Genomic DNA, 26585 nt, shown 5'->3' on the forward strand with positions numbered 1-26585 from the left:
TTTTCCACGTTATAACAAAGTATCTATGTAGATTAAAATTATATTGACTAACATACCTACTATTATTACATAAAAAGTTTAATGAACTAGTAATTTTGAGGTTATATTACTGAATAATGGTTTCTTCTTTAAGTGTTTAATTTTGTTGAAAAAATCGTCATAGATGTTCCACTTTGTTTGTGTTTAACATAATATTGTAATATACTTCGAACAAACAATATAAAAACAAGCATAATATTCCAATAATAGCGTTTGAAATAAATTTATAATTGACTAATTCCTACAGCCAACTAATTTTTAGTAATATATTTGTTTCATAACATGCATCATACATCATACATTTTCTTTGAAGTAAAGAATATATTATTTTTTATGAACATGATCATAATAAAATAATAAGAGTTTGTAGACCTCGTGGATACGTTTGACACTGAGCCAAGTATAAAACCAAATACAGGGTTCTTAAAAACCTAATAAAAATATGTTTATTCATACAATTTAAACCTCTGCCAATTTATTAGATGTCGATTTCTATTATTATTATTTTTCTAGTTTGAAAAAATCGTAAAACAAATATTATATACGATAAATTGGAAAGCTAATGTTCATAAATATTAAATATAGTAATCATAAAATCCATGAAGTTGACCTGGACAACAGTTACAAGGATGGTTTATTATTACCACGTGATAATTTATACACACAAACGAGGTCTAAGTTGAAATTTCAAATGTCTAAACCATAGCTAAAGCGATAACTTAATTCTAAAAGTGATTTTATTAACAACACAATTATGTTTACGTTACAAGTGAATAAAATAAATAATATTATGTGACGCTTCGTAATCACACCAGACATTAATTAGACAGTATTTTATAGTTTTATTTACAATAAAAAAATTAGCGTAGAAATATAATGAATAAATAGACTACGTAATAATGTTGTATTTTTAAAACACGAAGCACACAACAATTATTTTACAATAACCAAGTAAATACAAACTAAAAGAAGTCTGGAAAATAGTTATTGTGATTCGAATGTATTTTCAGGAAATATTTAATATGTATTAAACTGTATAATTATAAGACTCTTTTTTCATTAAGTTTGCAAAGAAATGACTAAACCTCATAAAAATACATTGTAAATTGTATTTAATCATATTCATATAATAAATATTCCTAATCTATATTCCGCAGGTAAACAATTATTTAAATGACAGTCCACAGTATTTTTATCATTACGAAATTTAAATAGTATATATATATTGTTTTACTAAAATAAAAAAAAGAGCTTAATATGGAAAGATTATATGAGATTATATGAGTAATATAATTAATAACTATGAGGTTAACTTAACCTAACCTAATAAAAGTGTGTATACAATTTTTCTCTTAATATTGTTTTTAATAAGAATAAAGGATATACATTTAAAAACAAAATTTGGGACACAAAACACAGAATATTATAGTAAAATAAAAATATTTAAAATTATAAATAGGTATATATCAACGTAATATATTATAGTATTATAATAATATAAAAATATTTGTTGGTATATTTTATAGATCAAAAGCATTTCCTAGTAGTAAGTATGTTATTTTCAAAAGGTCAAGGATCCTAAATTTTTTCAACTAATGTTTAAAAAAACAACTGACAATGTTTTTTTTTTTTTCCATTAGTGATTTAGCTTTGTTTTTTTTAATTTTTACATAGGCTTAAGTAGGAATTGTCGCGTCTAGTAATTAAAACATAACAGGATGACAATGGAAAAAAAAACTACACCAGAGGGTTCTCGGCCACTGCTGACGAAAAATCGTTCTACCATAGTCCAAAAAGGTTTGCACAACGTATGTACGTATTTAGAGATTATAAAACGCAGAAGGCGGTCGACTACGTTCATACAGTTTTTACTTGTGCATGATTTACCATTAGTGGAGGACTATGAAATGAAAGAATTTCGGTTCATTTGAAGTAGATAATTAATGTTTTTTTTTTCATTATATCCATTTTTAATTAAATTGTTTGTACCAACAAATATTTTATTTAAATTCCAAAATTCAAATAAAGACATCAATCTGTTTAACATCTAAGTACTTAGGGTTTTAGATCAAGTATTTTTTAATTTGCATTTTAGATCTGAATGGACAGTGCATGTATTTTATATTATTGTTTACATTATCTTTAAGAGCAGTAAGAATGCTATTCAATCTTCAACTTTGAGAGTAGTTTCTGTTAATAAATTGGATTTACTTTCCACTTTAAAAATAGAACTTAATATAATATAAAAATAAAAGGAAATAAAAATAGAGGGAAAACGAAAAATTGATAATCATTAAAAAAGTAAATTATTTGAAATAAGTGATTTTGGATATTTTTTAATTGTAATTTAAAAATGAATTATAGTGTAAACTTGAAATTTTCACCTAATAGGTACTTATAATAGCATTTTTTTTAGACATGGTATTATATTTGTGATATTTTGGTTCTTATTGTATTATAGACAATTTAAATTATAAAGTTTTTTAGTTTCCTCGTTGTTTTATGTATACGATACATTTTGTTTGTGAATAAAAACCTTGAAAATTATTTTTTAATTTCAATTTTATAAAGTTTTAATAGTTAAGGCTTGAAAATTTAACTAAAAGTTTCACATAATTTGGTTCTATAATGAACTAAAAAAAAAAAAAAATAGGGGTATGGTTGTTATGGAAAAACATAAACATATTTAACAGTTATTAGGATTGCATTAATTACACTAATTTATATAGCTTATTAATTTAAAAATTGTCTCACTTTATTTAAGTTTTAAGCTTTAAACTTTAGAACCGTTAGTGTTTGAATAATTCTTACCTACTATTAAAAATCCAATAAGATTATTTACATAAACGTATAAAATAAATATTTCATAAATAACGTGTAAGTTGTATTACCATAAGTTTGTGTAATGCTTAATTTAATAAAAAAATAATTATTTTTAGATTCTGAGCTGAGCGAGGAATGTATTGGTTTTACAATGATTTGTTTGTTTTATTTTTTTTATTCCATAAACATTTTTTCTCCCTCTAAACTTGCTCAAAAGAACAAGTGTAGCATATTTTCTGAAAGGTAATGTTTTTGAGCTGGTACTTTAAAGAGGTCATTTTTCGATTTTCGAAATGATACTCGAAATAAAAGCGGTTAAAAGAGAAAAAATTTACAACTTCACGATTATGTGGTGTAAAATAATTACGGCTTTGTTTATCACCATAGAAATGAATAAAATTAAATAAAAAAGATACCGGAAAGAATCGTTTTTTATCGAATGCAATATTATATTGCATTCAAATCGAATACCTCAGTAAAATTACACTATCCTGTCCGAGGACCGAAGGGACGATGGACAAACATCCACCACCGAAATGCGCTGACCTACTTTTTCAGTTTCAAATTCGTGGTGTTTTTATATTATACTTGGTAATATTAAAATATAAGTTTCACAAAATAGCAGTGCCATCGAAACGGTATTGAATGTAATAGAAGTTCTCATTCATTTTATTACAATTTTTAAATTCCAAGGTTCTATTTTTATCATTTTTCGGATTATAATATTAAATAGTTTGTTTTTTTATTAATGTAAAAATGTTTTTTTTTTTTTTTTAATGATATATGCATTTTTCAAATACTTACAATTTTTTTTCTGAAAGTATTAAAAAACAAATATAGAATTAATAATATAATAAATGCTCCAATGGATGTAGAACCCATAGCTTGTTTTGCTCACCTGGATGTAGTGTGTGTTATTATTTAAGTTTAATTTTAAATTAATATCAGATCATAGAATTCATTCAAATTTTTTTGAAATACGCTTAGATATGTTCAATACTTACTACTTAGGGAATTTACTGAGCATAACAAACTATCTCTTTAGAGCAGCGGTTCTCAAACTCATTTTTTATGTATCACTTAAGTATATTATTTATCAGTCACTTACCACTGATGACTAAAAATAGAAAGATCCAAATTGCACAATTAAATACTTTACTTTTTAGTTAAATACGTTTATTTTAAACAATAAGGCAGTAAAATACTTCAATATAATTATTTTTATTTATTAGTTTTTTAAAATAAGATATGAATTAAATAGAAAATGTTTAATGAGATCAAAACCAAATATTTATTTTTAATTTTCCGTTTTATACCACCATGTGGCCTACTGCGTACCACCATGTAGTGGTATTAGTGGTACACGTTCCACAGTTTGAGAACCGCTGCTTTAGACTACCAAGTAGACTAATTTTTTATGTTGATATATGTATTAAATTTGACTATTTTTACTACTAGGAAAAGTGTTTTTACGAATGCTTCGTTCAAAATTTAAAACGATGAAGATGGTTTAAAAGCTAGTTAATACACATGTTATGTGAGCGTATAAGAGATGGACATAGAGTGCTTGGGTGAATTCTTTAACCTGTTGAATTTAAAAAAAATACCTTTCACAAAAGACTTTGACCTGAAATTATTTATATGGATTCGCGATGCTACAAAAAGAGAATAAAAGTATTATTTTATTATTCAAAACTGTTATTATTTGTGTTAAATTGTGTGAACAGCATATATATATATACTGTATTTTACAACAATAACATGATAGAAACAACGAACAGTGGGAAGTGGCTATTACTGAAATTGTATGAGGATATTTCAAGAGGAACAATTTATTATTATTAAAACTATCACATAACATGCAAATAAATGCTATCGTGTATTTTTTAAGCACCTAAACGAACAATGTAGGTATCTTTCATGGACGAAAAAATCTGAAAACTTTAAACATATATTTGAATATGTAATTTTATCCTTCAATGTAGAAATTATATATAAAAAAAAAAAAAAACATTTTTTTATCGTTATGAAAACAAATATGTTATGACATAAAAACGTGTCATGTTGTTTTGTCAAAATCGTTTTCAATTACATTAATTAGATCATATGATTTTCCAATAATGAGTCATAATGGTTATTTTTTAATAATTTTACTCGATACTTAAATCTAAATATATGTTTTTGAATAAAGGATTTTTAACAGCGCCTTCGAGTTAGGTTAGGTTACTATATGTAAGGTTCCGTAATCATTTGAATTTTGAAAGCCTTCTCTTTGTGGAATGTAAAGATTGTTCAATTGACACTAATTGCCCTGTCCGGAACGTTACATTGCTAGTTACTAAAGATGTAGGTACTTTAATTGTATAACGAGTATAGTGGAAATTCACATTATTACCTATAAAACGAAAAAACGCGTAGCAGGTGTTGAGTCGAGCTGGGCTACAGGTTCTATCAATATTAATTAAGTCGTAGTATCATACGATCACAAAAAAAAAAAAAAACGTTTTTATTAACTTATCTATTTCAATAATTTAAATACGTGTACTTGTGCATTTTTTACATTAAAAATCAACAATTTCAGATATTTTTCATTAAAACATGGATCATTGGAATTCATTATTTGCAATGTCAATGTGTATAATATATGGTATTTAACTACGCGCAGTCTCACATCTTGAATGGGTCAATGGTGTAAAAAAATTAGTTTATGGTGGGGAAGGGAGGGAGTAAACTATTGGCGCGCCACTGGAATGGGTGAACTATTTAATATATTATAGAAAATAAATCACTTAACTATTGAGAATGATTTGTAAATTTAAACTAATTTATTTAACGAAAGAAAAGCTCCCTATATAGAAACAATGACGATTTTATTTGTCTCTTTATTTCAATAAACTAGTTAAGTTTTTTCATAGACCAGATTTTTTCTACAATTTTATGATGGTGTGTTTTCGAGCAAAAAGTGTACAAAAACATGATCTGACTAGTAAAATAAAAAATAGTTGTGAATTTTTTTCAAATATTTTCACAAAAAGGAAATTGAATACTCAAATAGTAATTTTGTTTATCGAACTTGTGTATTTTTTATGGAAAAAAATATAATCGAACTATCCTAAATTCTTGAAGCGTATTATGATAATAGGAATACTCGTTTGAATTGTTAGTTATAACGAACCTATTTTTTTTATATTATGTTGGTACTCAGCCGTGAAAATAAACCACAATATGCATATAAAGGGACATTTCAGTGGTTTCGACACAAGCTAGTATAATATAATATTTTAGTAACTAATAACTATACGGTACCTCCTCGTAATATAATTATTATTATTTATTTCACTACATCAAGATACTGTCATCAATGTAATTTGATGGAAATATTTTATATTTATACATTATATCATACAAGTAGTTTACTGTTTGTTATAATTATTTATTGTTTTTGATGTTTATTATATTATAAATAATATATTATAGTTCTTAGTTCTTACTATGAAATATTAATTTATTACCTATCATATTTTTATAGTTATTAAATTATTTATTGTCTATTATTTTAAATACGTATTGTATAAACTAATAATTAAAAATTAATGTATTTGTGTTTTTATAAGTACTACCTGATTTTAAAATATTAAATAGAAAATGACTTACTTTGTAACAATAAAATAGCTTCTTGCTTTTATAGATAGATATTTAGTTTTTATTGATTAAAAATATCATACTTCAAAATTATTGAAATTTTCTTTTAAAATTTAACTAATAATTATTATTAACTTTTAGATTCTGGGTGGAACGATGAATATATTTATTTTACAATTATCTGTTGGAGATAGTTTTAGATATCATATTAGAATTACTTCGTGTTTCAAAGAAGTTAAACTTAAAAATGTCCAATAATTAGTTGTCTGATTGCTGAAAACAAACAACAAATTAAGAAAAACCAATCATTTTTATGTAAATCCAATTTTCTACAAAATTTATTTTGTTTTTTTTATGATGTAAGTCAAAACGGATAGTTATAGATATTTAAAATATTTAACCAAATATTTATAGGTATTATCATTTTAATTATACCATACAATTTTCTAAATTGTTTAATTATTTTTGAGTTATTTATAAAGATGATAATTTTTCAATTTTTTTTTATTCATATCGATCAAAAATTAATTAAAATTCTTGAAAGTTTAATTTAAGATCTCACAAAAGTTATTCTTTTATCTACAAAAAAATATAAAAAAACATAGACACAATAATAATTGCACAATTTTGTTTTTATATATATGCATTTGAAGTTAGAATTTTTATCAAATTCGTAGAAATTTCAATAAGTTGCAAATTTTTTGTTAGTTAAAAATTCATAAAAATTTTTCTTTTTATATTTAAGTTTTGAAAATTTAATAAAAAATTCTTTATAAGTAGCTCCTACTGAACCCACGAAATTAAAAAAATATACAAAAACAATTATTTTTTATAGACATTTTAAGTTCCAATTTGGACAAATTTACTTATTTAAACAGTACGTTAATATTAATTTATTAAAATTTAAAAACATTATTTATGGAAACTTAAACTTTTATATATTTTATATTATTATACATTTTCTATATTATTGTAAAGTATTATTTATTCATATGTACTACGAATCTATTTTTATTATTTTTTATTATTTACAGTAAGATGTAAAGGTGTTATTACATTTTGAATTATATAAGTTGCCATAATATGATAAAAATATATATTATTATAATAATTCAATAACAGTAATACAATTAATACAATGTTTTTGGAAAAAATATATTATCATTCATCCTACTATAATATTAAAAGTAAAATAAATTACTTTAATAGTTAAATAAATAACATATCACTTTTTGGTATTGGCTGATGGGCGTTTCTACTCGTACTTGGTTTTTCGTATACTATGATATATCATTGAATTCAAATTTAACATACCTAAAATAGTGACCCACTCGGCACCTAATGTACAACAAATTAGTACCCACTTTCCTACCAATTCTTATAGTTGTAATTTTAACGTGATCTCATGATCACCTTAAAAATATTTATAACGATATATTTATTGATAAGTTTATTATGATTAATCGTTGTAAATAAAATAAAATAATAAATTTAAATTCCTTTTTTTATAATAATCTTATCAAATCAATCAAAATCAAAATCTGATTTATCAATATTCTTTTACTCACTAGCTCTGTCCTAAATTTTGTTTTACTTGACTCTGAAATCAGCATTATTTTTTATTTTTTATTATTCTAATATCTATATAATAGTATTGTGAGTGTTTGCTGTAAATTAAAATTATTAATTAGTTAGTGAATTTAACGAAAACCGTTTTATTTTGGTAAATGTGGTATTAACATTTTTTTGATAATAAACGCTTTAAAAAAGTTTAAATTACGTGTTTAAGCGAAACGATTATAGTATTATACTTTATTTTAAAATTCATTAACTTAATCGATTGTTATCGTTATGTCTTAAGGAAATCCAAATTTAAACGTATACAATATGGCCTTATTCTCTCGAGAAACGTGGAACCTGTGCTTTTCTATATCTACCATAAATTTACGACATAAAAAACTATAATAATCATTAAATTCAACTTTTTTTCAGTTTGAAACTATATGTACAAAAAATAAATTATATAAAAATATATACAATTTTTAAAATTTTGTTCTTGGCAGTGGTTTTAATTAAGGATTATACGCGTAGTTATTCAATTCGTCTTTCCTGTATTGTTCGTTGCGCAAGAAAATACTTCTGGGATATAATGACGATGCAACTTGACATTTTTATAATATTGTCGACATATGTTATGGTTATAGTTTTATAACTTTTATAAGTTAACCATCTCCAAATGTTGTTTTCTTTCAACTATAATCGGATTTTTAATACAATCTAAGTTCCTTTGTAGGCAAGAGTTTTAAGCCCGTAGGTACGTTATTACGATCAAAAAATTGTCTACGGTTTATTTAAACTTTAAACTTAAATATTAATTTTTATTTTATAATATAGCCACCTTAAATGAGTATCTTTATATCGTAGTGTTAATAGCAATTTTTTTTTGTAAAATACAAAATCTAATTTTTTAGAGGTGATGGGTGGAAGTTAGTGAGATATAAATATAATACCATAAAAAATATATAAGATTTTAGAAAAGTAAGAGTAAAATAATAACAAACAACATAGAAAATGGTAAGATTAACAGGACCATGCAATAAAAGAAAAATTAACACAAGCCCTTGTGAAGAATATTGAAAAATGGTTAAACAAGAAGTCATAGGGTGATGTCGTTCAGTCTCTTTTCAACAAGCACGATCATTTCTCTTCATACTTGCACAAGTTTGAGAAGACAACCTTCTTGGTCTGACAGTTCTGCAAGGACTGAAATAACGATGCCCAACACACCATCTTCTAATGTGACATATAGTGCATGCAGAGGAGTAATGTAGACACATCAATTAAATTAACTCGTAAGCCAAGCAATATGGTAGACTTTATGATGTCTTCAATAAATATTTTGAATGACATTAGCCAATTTATAACGAACATGAATAAGAGATATGAAAAGAAAGAACGTGCTCACCAGAAGACAGGATTGGTATAAAGAACTACAAAAATTAATTAAGTTAATTTCTGTAGGTTAAAGGCGATAGCAAGGAGAATAGAACGACTCACATAATGCAATAATAACAATAATAAATTGTAAGTTTCATATGAATTAAATGTGAATGCCGTGCTCAATAAATTATGAGTCTGAAGTGTGAAATTACAAACGTCAGTAGGTAGTAGGTACTACCTTCAGACCTCAATTTAAAATGTAAATAAAAAATGTACGTGTCAAATACAATGAAAATCTTTTGTTCCGAATCGTAAATGAAATCTTAAGACCATCCTCTAAAATGTGCTTATTGCTAACCACTTTTCTAGTTATTGAGATTGCTCAGTATTCATTGGACTGTACCCAAGGAAAACACCACTTATTAACATCAACAGGAATTGTCAAGAACCACCACTTATAAAACCTCAATACCTAATATAAATACAAACAACCATCAACTATTATGCTCCGAAGCCCTTCAGAAGTCAAAACAAACATCAGCAATAAAAAATAACTTACAACACAATCCCAATGTTATAGACCTATATCCACTCGTCTTATACCCTATAAATAAATTACCTCAAACCCTTTTCATCATACTTTTCACAAAATGTATCAATAAACTACTTACAAAAACAATATAAATCCATAATTCTCATTAGTTTTACCTTCAAAAACATCCATGATAATTCAAATAAAAGTTTTTCAAAAATACTAGATTATAGTCCTGCAGAAACTGTCTATCAAACAATAATTGACATTAACGAGTTTTTTTACTAAGTAAGATATAAATATTTAGATAATATAACATTAACTATATTTTATTCTTATTATAACTTGTATACACATTGTTAAACACTACAAATAATAAAAAAAAATGTATTTATATGTTTTAGTTTTTTTTTTAAACAATTTGTTTTTATTGAGATTTATTTAAATATATCTTGATTTAGAACCGTTTTTATAATGTTTGATATTATTACTTATTATAATTTATACATAGTCTAGTACAAACTACCGTAATATTCACTGATTTGTGAGTATTAAAGTTATAGTTTTAAAATAATATCATTTAATTTTAAACTTTTACTCAATGTTCAAATAATATTTAATAAAACGGCAATAACCAATAATTAATATATTTTAATAATAATATTATACATAATTTAGTTTATTACAATGTAATTATAAATAATTCAAGTTGCCAGTTTACTATAGCGATTACCTATATTTGTTATAAGTAATCGAAGAACAGAAAAATCTATAAACGAATTATAGAGTTGATGACAGGAAACAGAACATAATTTATAATATTTAAAAAAAATTCAATTTATAATAAATAAATAAGGCTAAGTAAAAGAATAATTAGCATAAGCTACAAAGGAACTTTAATAAAATAGCAACAAGAATTATAAATATCAGATATTTACTTATCACTGTGTCAATTCTCATTAAAATAAGTAATTAATATTTTCAAGGAATATAGAAAACTTTCCCTTGCTGTAAAGTCACTAAGTTGGTATGATATTATTCGTTAGTTGTTACTCGTTACTCGTTAACAAATAGTTGTTTACGGATTTTGTACAGCAATAATTATTATGTTACTGAGTATATACTATTATGACTAAACTTTTAAATTTCATCGTTATACATTTGTATGGCCAATAAATTATAATAATAAAATAATTTTATGTTAAACAAATGACCAAGATATGGTCAACGTAAAACTCTTTCTTACTAATCAATTTTGTAACTTATAAAATACCTAAACAATATTACGACATTGGTTTTATACAATAAATTTACATTTGGTAAAAATTTAGAAATTAGACATAGTTTACGGAGTACAATAAATTAACCGTCGAGTGTCTTCTCGTTAAACACTAACAAACTGAAACACTAGAAATGAAAACCATATCTCTTAAGTTTAATCAATCACTAGAACAAGACTGAAGAATGGTCATCTTGCCAACAAACAAGTCCTTTAACTTATAATATAAATTACATGGCATTTAGATAATTTATTGTAATATCATAATATTATAATATATCATATCCAAAACTAACAATTACCATCACTATATTTTAGATTTTGAGCAGAATGATAAATGTATTGATTTTATAATGACGGAAGTTGTTCTTGTTTCGTTATTTAACTCCAAGGGTGGTATGTGGTAAAACATTGTATAGTTACTATAGTTAATACTTTAGGAGGTCAACAAAATTCACAATACTTTAAAAAATAACAGAGAAAAATTGAAAAATTGGGCATTTTTACGTTAAGCCAGATTTCGACAAAATCGAAATAATTTATTTGTTGTAAATTGTAGGTAATTGAAAAATAATTTATTTTGTGCTCAAATTTTGTTGAAAATCCATATTGATTTCTTATAAATATAACTTTATTTATAATCCATACAAGAACCTTAATAATAAAATGAGTAAACGATTTATAGTAATAGGTACATATAGCTTGATAGTCGTACTAAGTTTTCATTTGGTTAGGTTTTCGTTTGATTTCAGTTTGATTTCTTTTTTTTCGCAAAATTATTGGTTATCTATTATTATATTTTTAACGAATATTATGGAAGAGTAAGTTTTGTAGTGGTTTCATTAACCATTTTTGTTTCCATTTCCACGTTGTTATTTTATTAATTAAAGTTTCAGGTTTATTAGAAGTAGACAATTGTATGTGTATATGTGTAGTTATTTTAATTGTTTTCGATAGTGATGATAATCCTGCTGAATTTAGGTGCTTATATGCATGATTTGAGTAAAATGACCGAAGTACAGTTTTGATTGAAATATTTGTCTGTATCTAAATCATTATTAATGCTTTCCTTATTAGATTGTTGTATGGTTTTTAAATGTTTTGATTTATATTTTTAATCAGCGAAACTAATGGGTTTTTTCTATCGTGCGTAGGGGTCTGTTTAGAGGAAGCGACAACTTTCTGTTCATTATAGTTAACGATGGTTGTGTTCGTGTATGTAATCTACATTAATTTAAAAAAATTGTTTTTGGAGAGTAGTTGAAGGTAAAATGCCTTAAGGGCAGTCATACTCACAAAACATGTTAAGTTTAAGTTCCTAATTAAAAGAGTTACTTAAAAAAAAAAGAAAATTTAGTTTTAAATTAACTTTTGTTTCTAAAATAGCTAGAGTGAAAAATCCATGTATGTAAACATAAGGCTAATAAAATTGGATATTTAAACGACTTTATTATTGTGATTCAAAATTTATTTTTCGTTGTCACACAATGCAATTTTAAAATTGTTTAGATTATTTTTAAGCTATTTTCGGCGTTCTACGTTACGTAGCTGATATAGACTTATAAGTTAATAAAATCTAGTCATAAAAAATTAAGTAATAATATATATATTATATGGTATAATATGTGTATTTTATATATAAATATTTACTAAATAAAATTTGATATCCTTAGAAACATATACTGACAAACTGATTTATGAATGAGTTCAAATTTAACACATATATTTCAGTGATTATAGTTTTAGTTATTTTAGTTTATTCAATTACAAGGCAAAGGATTAGTTGACACACAGCATCGTGAAATTCCCAATGTTTGTTAATTCGAAGAAAAAAACGTATTATCTAGACAATTCTTACAATTTTGTAATCGAATCAATTGTTTTTTGTATCTTCTAAAAAATCTATAATTTTTAAATTGCGCAGTTCTGCAATGTGGTAATCGACATTTAGGTAGTTCAAATTTTATCATTAGTAAATTTAATTTCTAAGAATATTTTACAATATATACATAATATAATGTTGTATTAATTAATGTTTTAATCATTATCACTGGTCATAATTTTCTATTTTATGATTAAGGGCATTAACTCACAATATTTAGATAATGTCTATAGTACATTTTATTATTACTGTAGAAATTTACAAGCTTACACAATATGCTAAAATATTATTAAATCATGTAATTCATCGGATAATATATAGTAAAAATAAAACAATATTTCTAATGTTTTAAACACGAATTGTTACAGATTAACGTGAAAAATGTTTCGTCTATTCATGTGAAATTGTTGATATCCAGTCTACAAGTTCAAATATAAAATCAATTGCGAATTCTTCTTGTTTATAGTAGCCAAAATAAAGGATAGTGCCGATTTAATCGAATAAAAGGTTTATTTTTATTAAGTTAATACAAACGGTGAGATGGAAAAGGTTTAAAGCAAATAAAAGGACAACAGTAATATGTAATGGATCGAATCGAAATTTTACAAATTACGCACTGGACAAAATAAAATTGTAGTATCTTAATAAATGCGTAACTTATCTGAAAACTACATTCTAGACAATTCGTATTTATTAGGGTAGATTATGCGTAGTCATACGATAGTGACACTCGTGAAGTAAATTTTCCATGATTATACTACAGATAGGCTAGTACAGGCAATTAAAACACATATTAGGGATATATTTATTTTTTCGTCTTTTGTAGGAAATCACTGTTGTTGATATAGACAATTTATAAACATATACGGAAGTGTTTGTTTTATTCTACCACAGTCGGTAGTTGAAAACGACAAAGTTTAATAAAATATACATTACTTAAAAGAAACACAATACCATTGTGTATTGAATTTAATTTAAGTAAACAATCTATAGAATATAATTTAATATATTCGTATTGAGGTATACCAAACAGTTTAAGTTGTTACTATTTATAAAATAACTTTTTTTCAATACAAAACATTTTTTTCTAAATTTGTACTTTTATTTGTAATTAATTTACGATTATACAAATCCAGCTATAGATATACATAAATGCGTCATAAAAATATTTGATCAAAAAATACAGTCAAGAACTCGCACATACTCATTAGTAATACTTCAATATTGATTCACAAAATTAACACGATTACAAACAATACTAAACGAAGTCACAACATCGCATTTAATCTATAACGAGAATTTCTGAAGAGATTTTATTGAGAAATGGACAGATTTTTTATAATTTTACCATGAAATTTATAATAAAAAGTGTAAATTTAATCACTATTTTATTGTTTTGATATAGAGAGTAAACTTCAAAATAAAGAATGATCATTAGTATTTTTTTATGAAAGTGATATTTTTAGATATTAGAACTTTTATTCACATCTATTTTTATTTTCTATATTATTCTAATAATCAAACTATGAACCAAGTCGTTTTGAGATAATGTGTCCAATATTCATGTCACGACTATTTCTAGATAACCATTTACCAAATACAAATAAATTATGAATAAAATAGAAATACGCCTTTAGAATTTAGATAGTGTGTAAATTGTATTTATGTATTTATTAAAATAACGAATTTAGTATATTATATACTAAATCAGCTTATAAACTGATGGGCGTATTTACCATTATAAAAGTTTATAATTTATTGTAAAATTAATAACTGCAGTTATAATAATGTTTTAGAGATTAATTTTTAATCTTTTTTTTTTTAATAAAAATATTAATTCTAAGTTATATAATCATAAAATAATTTAATGATAACCAAAAAAATATACTATAGAGGTACCTATATACGTAATTTAAGGACAAGATATTCATAGAAAATATTAAAAAAATAATGTCGTCAACGTCAATGTCAACTATAGACAGAGATTTAACGAACTTTATTTTGAAAGCACTGATAATATCCTCTGTCATTGTGTCGACAATTATTTAAAAAAAACAATTCCGTAATAAACTTAAAAATTATTAAACACCTCAAACTACATTTTAAATTTATAAACGAAAAATAAATGACAAATACGTATTTGTACTTCTATAAAGATGTTCATGTGCATAATTTCTTATACACGATTTAATTAATTAATATTGATTAATATTTATAATATATATCAAATAAATTATGAGTAATATATAATAATAAGTGATAAAACTATATTATTGAATAATGTTTTTTTTGATTGTACGATAGCAAATGTTAAATATTTTTTAAACTGTTATAAAAAGATATCTTCAAAAAATATATATATTGTTGTGTAACTTAGCTTAACTACAGGTTACGTAGAGAATACCGGATCGAACATTTTACATAGATATTATACGATGTGAATGCCATAAATAAAATTATTTAAATTTTATTTATATTTTTATACGCAGTTCAGATATTACTATTTATTAAGGTTATAATGATGTTTATTATGTTTATTATCAAGCTATTTTAAAAACCGAGTTTATAATATGAACTCTAAGTAAATGTTTGATTTAAGCGATTTTGTTTACAGGGTGAAAATTGTTGAAATTTAAATATAAGAATAGATACGATCGTGTATAATTTGCATGAAATGCAATGTATTCAATTTTGTAATTAATACAGTAGTACGACCGTAGTAACCCTTTAATAATGAATTAATTTGAATTTAAATTTTCAGTATTTTCAATTATATTCCAAAATTATTCTTCAAATACTTAAATATTTTTTATAATTTATGAAATATTATGAAGTGAAACAAATAAATATATGTATATTTTTTTAATGAAAACCGCAATTTTACCTAAAAATTGTTACGAGTAAGTGATTTTTATTAAAATATAAGTGGATCTAAATCAAAATTTTAAGGAGTAGTTTTTGATGTACAAAAGTTATACACTTACATACTAAAGAATCATAGTCCATAATAAATAATAATGGTTGTATACATAAAAAATAAAAAAACTTACTCTAGTATACTCATATTATGGTGCTCTAGCAAATTTTAGAAATTATAAAAAGTTAATATAATAATACTAATTAGATATTGGCTAAATTAAATCAACTTAACACAAAATAAGCGTGTAGGTGGAAATACCGGCTCTTGAAAACGGTGACAAAGGAGAAGAAGACAACAAGTCTTAAACCATAATGTTTTGAAAGAATAAAGTATACCACCATAGTAATTCAGAACACCTAGTAATACTGTAGCGGTATCTTGAGAGATTGAGATGTATGTTTGTATATTATTACATATTTGCATAATAAACGATGACGTCGTCGCGGAAATAATGTAAAAGTTACTCTCGCTACATTGTCGGTTTCAGAACAAAATAAATGAATGAATAAAAGGTATTACATTTTTCAAATTATCATCATAGCCCTTAAATCTTTTAAACTTGGCTCATACATTTACAATAAAAAAAGGTGATACTCATTTAAAAAAAAAGAAGTTTATACCGCCACATAGGAGAATCCTTAAGTTTGAAAATACTAGAAAAACGCTACCACCCTCAAAGTTGAATATAGAAGCATTTTTACAACTCAAAAATATGACTATAGGTACAGAAAAAACTGTTGTTCTTATTTGATCAACAAAAGTTTATATCACCACTAGACATTCTTGAAAATCTCTTTCAACAATTCATTAAAATAAAAGTCTTTAAGTATATTTAAAAATTTAAAAAAATCATAATTTAAATTATTTCATTATCGAAGAAATAAATGGATACGATTCTTGGTAAATTACTCTGTATATATAATACATTATAGTATAATGATTTAAAAAACATGTATTTATAATAAAGTACAGGATGGATTAATAATTCAGCTAACTCCGATCTTTTGTACAAATAAACTATTACTAATTTATGAGTTCGTATAAAATGGTAGAAAAAACATAAACACTATTTACAGCAATAATCACTACTATATTAGACCGATGTTATATTGCAATTCAAAATTTAGATTCTAATTTTTATATTATTTTATTTTCACTTATAAGATCAGTAAATATAATTGGTTGTACTGACAATAATATCACATGCAAATATCTTTAAAATAACTCAATTTTATACGATTAAAATTAAAAAAATACAAACGTTCACAATAATTCCAGTTATTATTGAAGATAGGTAGGTACTTGAGTAATTCCATAACGTATTTAGAAATGTTTATTCTATGTCTTTAAGAATACGATGAATAAAACATGTAAGTGATGGCAATTTCGCACATAAAGAATGCCAAAAAGGCATGTGGTAAAATGTAAAAAGGGTCAATGCGGAAAAACTGTGAAGAAATTATAATAATTCACGAGGTCTTTTTTTGGGAGGCACATAAAATAAAGGGATAATTCCATTAAGTTAAAAACCTAAGTTATATTATTTTCACAAAACCAACATTAACAACTTACCTTTATTTTTCTAGAACTATATGAAAATATCCAAAGAAATATTCAAATCTATATAATTCATATACTATTTGCACAACATAAACAACACCAAAAAGTAATACAGTTTTCGTAATCCAGCCTGTATGTCGTAAACATTCAAATAGTTTGCAATAAAACCCTCAATAGAAATAAGACATATATTGCAGGAATAAATTACTTTTAAACCCTTTAGGAGAATCCAAATGGTATTATTGGTCCATATTGGTATTAGTCAATGTATATGTATATATATTACACCATTATAGAAACATGTGTGTGTACATTGTGTATCACACAATCATGACGTACGTACTACATATGATAACCATATTATTATATGCGTGGTCCTGATAAATGGTAAATAAACTATTGTTGCTGAATTAAAGCTCATATTAATAATAATAAAATATATCAAATAAGTTTTGATATTTTTTTGAAAACATTTAAATATCCAACAAGCCAAACGAAACATCCAAAACAAAAAATATAAGGCAAGAATTGTAAATATCATGAATATGATATGTAGGTATAATTTGAATGAACGCACAAAGTAAATCTTGATCACGCTATAGCCAATAAATATGTAATAATACCTATGTTGATATGAGATATATATTATGTAAACTGCTTAATCCATTAAAACTGTTTATTAATTTTTATATCGGTGCTTTTAAAATACAACAGTCACAGCAATTACAACGATTCAAAAGTTTCTTATCTCAATATAAATTACGTCTTTATAATCAAACATTAATAGCAAATTGGTCGAACAATTACTTAATTACTAATCTAAAACCGTACACAAATGTTATTTTTATGATTTCAAATTACAATTTACATATTATAATATTACTTTGAAGAAAACAATTCAAAATTCTGCTCAAAGAATGCATAGTAATAGGTATCTATTAGTACCTATAGCTAAATATCAAAAAGTTAAAAAATCATTAAATAACTCAAATAGGTATTTTTCGAGTTATAATGACATCTATAAAATGTATTATATAGACAAAAAACTTTCAATTTAATTATGAAGTTTTTATGGTTGATGATCTTTCAATTTTAGGTTTATAACAATATGATATTTTATAAAAAGCATTTGATAGGAACTTAAAAGTGAATGTGACACAATTTTATTATGAAGATTATGAAATATATTCGTTTTACTTAAAACATATTAAGAGAGTTTTAATAATATTAATAATTACAAAAGGATTAGGTACTAAAAATAAGTTATACATAAAATGTGCATTATATTTTTGAGTTAAAATTTTATTTATTATTCTATTAAATTTAACTTTGCAATTAATCATCACAAAAATAGTGAAAAAAAATGTATTTTCTTCAGCATAAAAATTATTAATTCATTATGTTGTATTATGCATAAGATATATTCATACAATACTAAATTTAAAACAAAAAATGATTTAATAAGTAACAAAATTTAACATTAAGTCGGTAATTTACTTTTATAATAATTTATTATTTTAAGATTTAAAAATAACAAATCAGTTAGGATTCTAATCATAGGTATTGAATAACTCAAAAACCACTAGTTCGTACTTTGATTTAGATGCATAAACATTGAACATTTTCAAAAAAATAATTTGATTATCAATTAATTGTAAAAAAAAAAAAAAAAAGGTGGTTCTCATTGAATAAATTACGTAATATTTTTATATATTAATTTGAATTTGAACAAATGCACTATATAGGAATAAAATTAGTTTAATCATAGTAATGAAAATAAGTATAATAATAAAATAGTTATAAATATAAGTAACGGAAAGACTAAAATAATGTAGATATTTCAAAAGTTCAGACGAAATAACAGAAATATGAAACTCACAAGTAGGTACCTACTTTAAACATGACACAAGTTTATTTATTTAACTTAATAAGAGACGATACACTAGATAGATACACAATATTAAGATAAATGTTTAAGTGGCTTAACAATTTCATTTAATAATTCATACTTTTTAAATTGTGATATAAAAGTGATAATAGCATTTTAATAGAGAAATTAATATTAATTATTATTCTAATAGTTATTAGACAGGCATCATTTCACTCTAATACAGCTCCTCATAAAAAAAATATAATTACATGTTTTTAAAGAAAACCTTTACGATAGGTTAGTGTAAGGTGTAACTATATTTACTAAAAAATCTCAAAAAGATAGAAAAATTAGCAAAACTTAAAAATGTTTCTTTTATTAAAAAAAAAAACAATATTTCAAACATATTTCATTTAGACCAAGTTTTTAATGAATAATAGATAGAATAAATAATAATTAAAATATTTAAAAATATTTTTTTATGATATTGAAATACGAACAATAAATACATAAAATTTTTCATATGATTATAATAAATATGTAAAAATCAATTTTCTATAACTTATTTTTAATGCATTAAATATTCATGAATATATTGGTTTTATGTAGCTATATAAATGTATTATAATTGTGTTTGGAAAACTGATATTACGTATCTTATTAACTTAAGTACGATACTTATCATGTGAACGTGACCAGAATACAAAAAACTGAATTATTTTTTAAAATGAGTGACAATAGTAAACTCAATTATTTGTTTATTGAATTGTTCTAATACAGTAATACTTACTCATAAACTAAAAAAAAAAATTGAAATTATTTTTATTTTATAATATTATAATAGATCAGTAACAAGAGCCATAAGGTGTGAAGTTGATTACATTTTATAAAAACAAATAAATGCTTAAAGACTGAAGAATAATAAACAGTTATTATTATTTTTATGAACAAAAAAATATAACTATTGTATTGCTCTGTAAACGTAATAAGCAAATTTAGTCATACAATAAATTGGTAGGTCTTAAAATATGATTTTTTTAGTTATTTACATATTTAAGGTTCATCTACTTGGTTATTAGCCAATAAAACTATATTATTGACATCGTTTAAGATTACCTTCAATTATTTAAATTAAATTAGTTACATTTATAAATTTGGTTAGTTCAGTGAATTGAGTGTTTTTGTTAAATGAGAGATGATTTCTAAAATCTGGTAAAATATAGGTAGTAATAAAATCATGTTACGTATACAATAGAGACATTTTATTCGAAGAAGTAAAAATGAATAAAAATGTTCAAATCCTTACAGTAATAATAAATTTACTTTAGAAACGAGCAACATGATTTAATGTTTTATACATTTTTTTATACATAATAATATAGCGACTACTGTTCTCATCCATTGATAATTTAATTTAAAATAAAATACACAAATTTGTTATAAGAATTATTATTATCATTAAAAGACGTTTTCAGTTAACACATTTTATTTTAACAAAAATAGAAATGTCAAAACAGTCTTGCAATTTTTTTCTCAAAAGTAACTCAGGTTTTTTTTATTACAAAAACTGTTAGAATGTACAATATAAATAGGAATTACTTTTATCAGCAATGTATAAAGCGAATAACTTTTAATTTGTTACTTAACACAGATACAATTTTTTTACGATTTTTACACTTAAATCCATTATTGTTTATCATTATGAAGTATTACTAATGCATTAAATTAATTAATTTCAAACATGTTAATATAATTATTTATCGCACTACAAAGAAACAACTATTATTCTTTTGTTGTTCAATGCTATTTTTTGAGCGAAATACTTTTTAATTTAAATTAATTTTCATTTAAAAATCTTATTACTCGTTAACCCGTGAAAAATTTACGTGTAACACATTGAACAAATCATATTTTGTTTCAACACTTTTAAAATAACCAGGCGATCAAATAATCTATACCAAACCTACTAATTTTTAAATATTACCGTTAATGTAAATAATCCAGCAATATATACTACTAAAGATGTGATTTAGATAAAATTTTATGAATAAAAAAAAAAAATTACGTGTATTTCACCGAGTTTTTTTACCAATTGAATTTTTTTATCGTTATTAAAATTGAGTTCTTAACAACCATAATAAGTATTATTTCGGTACAATTTAGATAGTCTTTATGATTATAACTATAAATAAACATTTTTTATTTGGTTTATTATACATTTTAAAGAGGTAAACATAATTAAACATGTGTGAAAAATATTATTACTTATTACTTATTTCTACAATTTGAATTTAAAAAATATTCTTAAATTTTTAATATTTATTTGTATATATTATATAATATTTAATATATTAATATTTTATAGAATTTTTTATTTTTTATTTTGTTATTATAAATTAATAATTATTAACTACAAAAATTAAAATGTAGATTGATATTGAAATTATGATTTTATATACAAGCTTTATTGTTTAAAATTATTTCCTGTTCTGAAAAATTAAGTATAGTTTATAGTTAATGCAATGAATATTAAAAAATGAAAAGTTTTCTTTTCTTATGAACTATTTTAGCAAGAGCTTAAGTAGGTAGTAAAATTGAAGAAAATATACTTATAATAATATAATATTAATTTATTATATTTAAAAATATCAATAAAATATTTGACCACATTTACTGAAAAGTTTTAATCTGTGAATTGCAGAAAAATATATTTCTATACACAATAATTGCATGGAGTATCATAAAATACCAAGAAATATTCATTATAGAGAGGATCGATTGTCCGCTAAAAATTTCAGTGCCAAAAGAATGTGGTAGAGATTAGAAGGTAGGTACAATAGTGTTTAAACGTTTGTAAACAAACCTATTAAGAAGTTTGTTAAGTTACTTGGCCAAATTATTTAACTAAAAGTAATTTCGGAAGGCAAAAAAATCAGGAATACGGTATATTAATGAATTGAAATTAAAAATTAAAAGTACCTAAATTTATCACCAAGATACAGGAATCACAAAAAAGATCAAACCATATCAAAGATTTGTTCAATTAACAGAATTAATAGCCATAAGATGAGACTCATAGATCGGTAGTGGGCAATCCATAGGAATATAAACAAAACTAAACATTATAAAAAATGAATTTTACAAATAAATGATGAATACTTTTAGAAGTAATATGTATATTATTAAGGTTAATATGGAAGAAATTTGAGTTATAAAATTTATAAAAATAAGAAGAATAAAGAGAAGAAAACGAAAAAAAGATAATATCTATAAAACTAATTATGTGTTTAGTAAAGTCATTTTATATTTGTACATAATACCTAGTCAATACAGGAAAAAATATTGTTATCAAAAATATCATCGAAATGTACACAGACTACTCCCATGATAATAATCATATATTACATAATATATTAAGTATTAATATTACTAACCTTGGTGTTAAATCTTGAGAATAAAATACAGCGGGAAGATTCATCAAGTCGCGCAGAATTTCTGACATTTTTGAGTAAAGGTAGCCCATAGACACTAACGGAACCAAATATCTGAAAATAAATAAACAAACAATGATACAATGTCAAATTATGCACAATTTTTTTTTTTTATTCTGCATTACATACACCGTGTATGAAATAATATATTTAGCAGACAAAATAATATCTTCGAGTAAATTTATTTTATGAATGAAAATTATATAGATATGAATGCACTAGTTTCCATTGGACAAAATAATAACACAGTTAAGATAATACATATATTTAACTTAGAATTGAAAACAATTTTTATTTTATTTTTCATTAGGAGAGTAAATACAATTTTTATAAAATATTTTGATAAATAAGAGCATGCACAATATAATTTAATTTGAAATTGCTTAAAACTTAAGACTTAATACACTTGTTTGCGTATATATTAATATATTTCTAAAATTTATGACAAATTGTTTCCATCAAAATAGTGACCAATTAAATCCAAATTTTATGTTTAATTTTGTATATACAGTGTATATCATTAACTGACATACACATAATTATTATATCTTTGGCTGATAATACACCAGTAGGACTCATATATTTATACTTTTCAATTGGTTATCACATTTCAGTATCTGCCATCTTACTTCAAGTATATGAATTGTGTGGTACATGCTTTAATATTTATAGCTATATTTCTAAGATTAACTTTGTTACATTATTTTTGAATATAAATTTGGCTGATAATTTATAAGCCTTATAAAAATTTTAACTCAGATCAAAACATTTTTGGTTTATTTATGTACATTTATTCCGATTTTAACGTAATTTAAATGGACACTATATTTACTTCAAATAGAGAAAATTTCAGATTTTCCATGTATAAGCAATTAAAAAAAAACGAAATTTTTCATTTTCATTATACTTTATAGTAATAAATTTAATAATGCTAGAGTAATTTTAAAGAGTAGTGACCAATTTAATAGTTTAGACTGTTTAGAGCCCTGCTGTGACCTGTATTCATATATTTATACCAGGTTATAAATAAAAGAATCGTAAGGAGCTTATTTAAAAAAAGGTATTAAGTATTTTATAAAGTAATATGCCGAAAACTAAAAATTAACTTAACCTACCAGTCTATGACACCACAATATCATTGAACAAAATATCTTCAAAATACGAAGGGAAATATTATACTAATATAATTGATTTTACCTTCAGTAATTATTACTAATTCGAAAATTTGGAACTTCACAGGTTATAGTACATTCTATATGACATAGTTAGGTTTATATTGCTCATACATTTTGCAAAAATGAATTGCAGCAAATTTTTTTTGTAAATATTTAATAAATAATTTTCTGAATTTAATATAAACTTATCAAATTAATTTATGTAGTAGATTTTTGATAATTATATTTTATCATACCCCATTGCCGTGTGCCTGTTTACGGTTATTTTATTCAACTTCATACTTTTTTTTAATTTTGATCAAGTACATTTTTAAAACTAATGCTGTCCATTTAAGTTACTAACTTGTTTTTGAGATATTTAATACAGCAGACTAGGCATTTACCAAAACTTTTTAACTTCTTATCACTATAACATAAATACGTTTTATAATAAATTACTATATTATGTATAACTTATAACTTAACAATAGAATAGAGTTTTCCTCCCATTTTTTTTGTAAATTCGAGTTCAAATCATTGTTGCATACATTTAATATACAGTGGATTAGCACTAATGTGTTTAAATAAAATAAACAACGTGTATATAATTCAATTTATCTACAACAGTATACTTGATATTAACCACAGATTGGTTTGATGCTTGTAGTGACATACTAAACAACAATTATTTATTTATTTCCAAGCTGCAAGTGTAAGTTGCCCTCATCAATATAATATTATTACAACATAGTTAGTCAACCGTGCATGAGATATCTGTAAAATCCAGTGTACGCGTTTACGGCGGTACACTATCATTCTAGAAAATGATTAATGCATTGTATGTATTTCGAATTTCGGGACGATCTCTGTTTTCGACACCTATTAAATTATCCCGCATTCGTACATACATGAATACATTATTTATTAGTGTTTAGTATGAAATAGATATTTTCATTTAATATAATTGATACATTGATACATACATATATGTATAAAATAATAAATCTATAATCTATATTCTATTCATTCTTGTATCATAAGGTCGTACCGTATTTTAGAAAATAAAATAAAATAATATTTTGTAAAATATTTAAACATAAATTGTTGTTAAAAATGTATTACTATAATACAATAATGTTTAATTGTAAATATATTATTTGTAATATGAAATTAAAATAGGCCAGATAAGACTTACAAATTGTAGAATGATGCAAACTTAAAAATGTTGTTAAAAAATGTTCATGAATGATAAATTATTTTTAAAATAATTGTTTTAATCAGTGCTAATTTTTTGTTTGATTAGAATTAAATGATCTATAATCAAATTTAAAGGTAAAAATATTATTAAATTCCTCTCATTAGTTTTTACGATCTTTTAATTCTTATCGAGTATAAGCCAAAAAAAATATAAAATTTCTCATAACTTGATTAAAAATAAAATATAACAATTAATGAATGAAAGAAATTTGGTGATGGTCACTTCACTCTAATATTAAAGCTAACAGTACAAACTTGGAACGATTGAACTCAAACCGTCTATGACTTATGTTGTATGTTTTATGACTGAGACATGAGAGACACGAGGTGTGACATTCTATTAATTTCCACATAGTCGTATAAATTAATTTATTTTGTTATTTATTTAATCTATTTAAAACTACATATTTGTACAATTTTGTAAAAAAGTATCCAATGTGGAATTTAATTGTAATCATATTAAGAAATATTACAAAAATTTTATTATGATCCCATGAAAATAAAACGTTACCCATTAGTTAGTTTTAGAAACAATGATACATTGAAACAAATTAAATAGTTTTTGTTATGTAAATGAGTTTTTTTATATTAAAATTATATTTAAAAATGTTTTGTTTATTTTTACTTACATTTTTAATGGATATTTTAATCACGTTAACTTGACGATACATTTCCTACTATTATTTTAATTTTATAAATTACTAAATTTAAGTTTTGGTGTAAATTAAACACATTTTTGGAAATACCCATCACGCTCTACGAGTTAATAACCTGTAAAATTGTAATACAGTTCAGTAAAATAAAACAACAAAAGTTTTCATGTTATATCTTAAGAGTAGAACCTCTTTGTTTCTTTTTTCAGTGAATAAGTACATTTTGCTTAACTATAATGATTTTAGTATTTACGTTTTTAAAACAAAATTGTACTAAAATTTAAAATTATTATTTAAGAAATTTATTGAATTAAGTTTTAGTTATATTCAAAGTAATACTTAGACTTAAGAACGCTTAAAAATAAAAATATATATATACTAAAACTTATTACGACGAAGACTGAACTGCATCAGGTCGGTTAAACATAATTTTAAAAACGAAACAAATCGAATTAATACTGTGGTAAATTAACTGTGATCTAAATAACTTTCTTAAAAAGTTTAAATTTCATATCAAAATAATATAAATTATAATTGCTACAA

At 23.5% G+C, this 26585-nt stretch overlaps 1 protein-coding gene across 1 annotated transcript in view; it reads right to left on the reverse strand.

Annotated features, from left to right (window-relative positions):
• LOC114124990 (prolactin-releasing peptide receptor) overlaps nucleotides 1-26585 on the reverse strand; it is a 98831-nt gene that overhangs the window by 9675 nt on the left and 62571 nt on the right. Inside the window, 1 exon segment of the mRNA XM_027988457.2 lies at nucleotides 22922-23032. Coding sequence (XP_027844258.2) covers nucleotides 22922-23032 — 111 coding nt within the window.

This window comes from Aphis gossypii, chromosome 1, assembly GCF_020184175.1.
Source record: "Aphis gossypii isolate Hap1 chromosome 1, ASM2018417v2, whole genome shotgun sequence".
Taxonomy (NCBI): domain Eukaryota; kingdom Metazoa; phylum Arthropoda; class Insecta; order Hemiptera; family Aphididae; genus Aphis; species Aphis gossypii.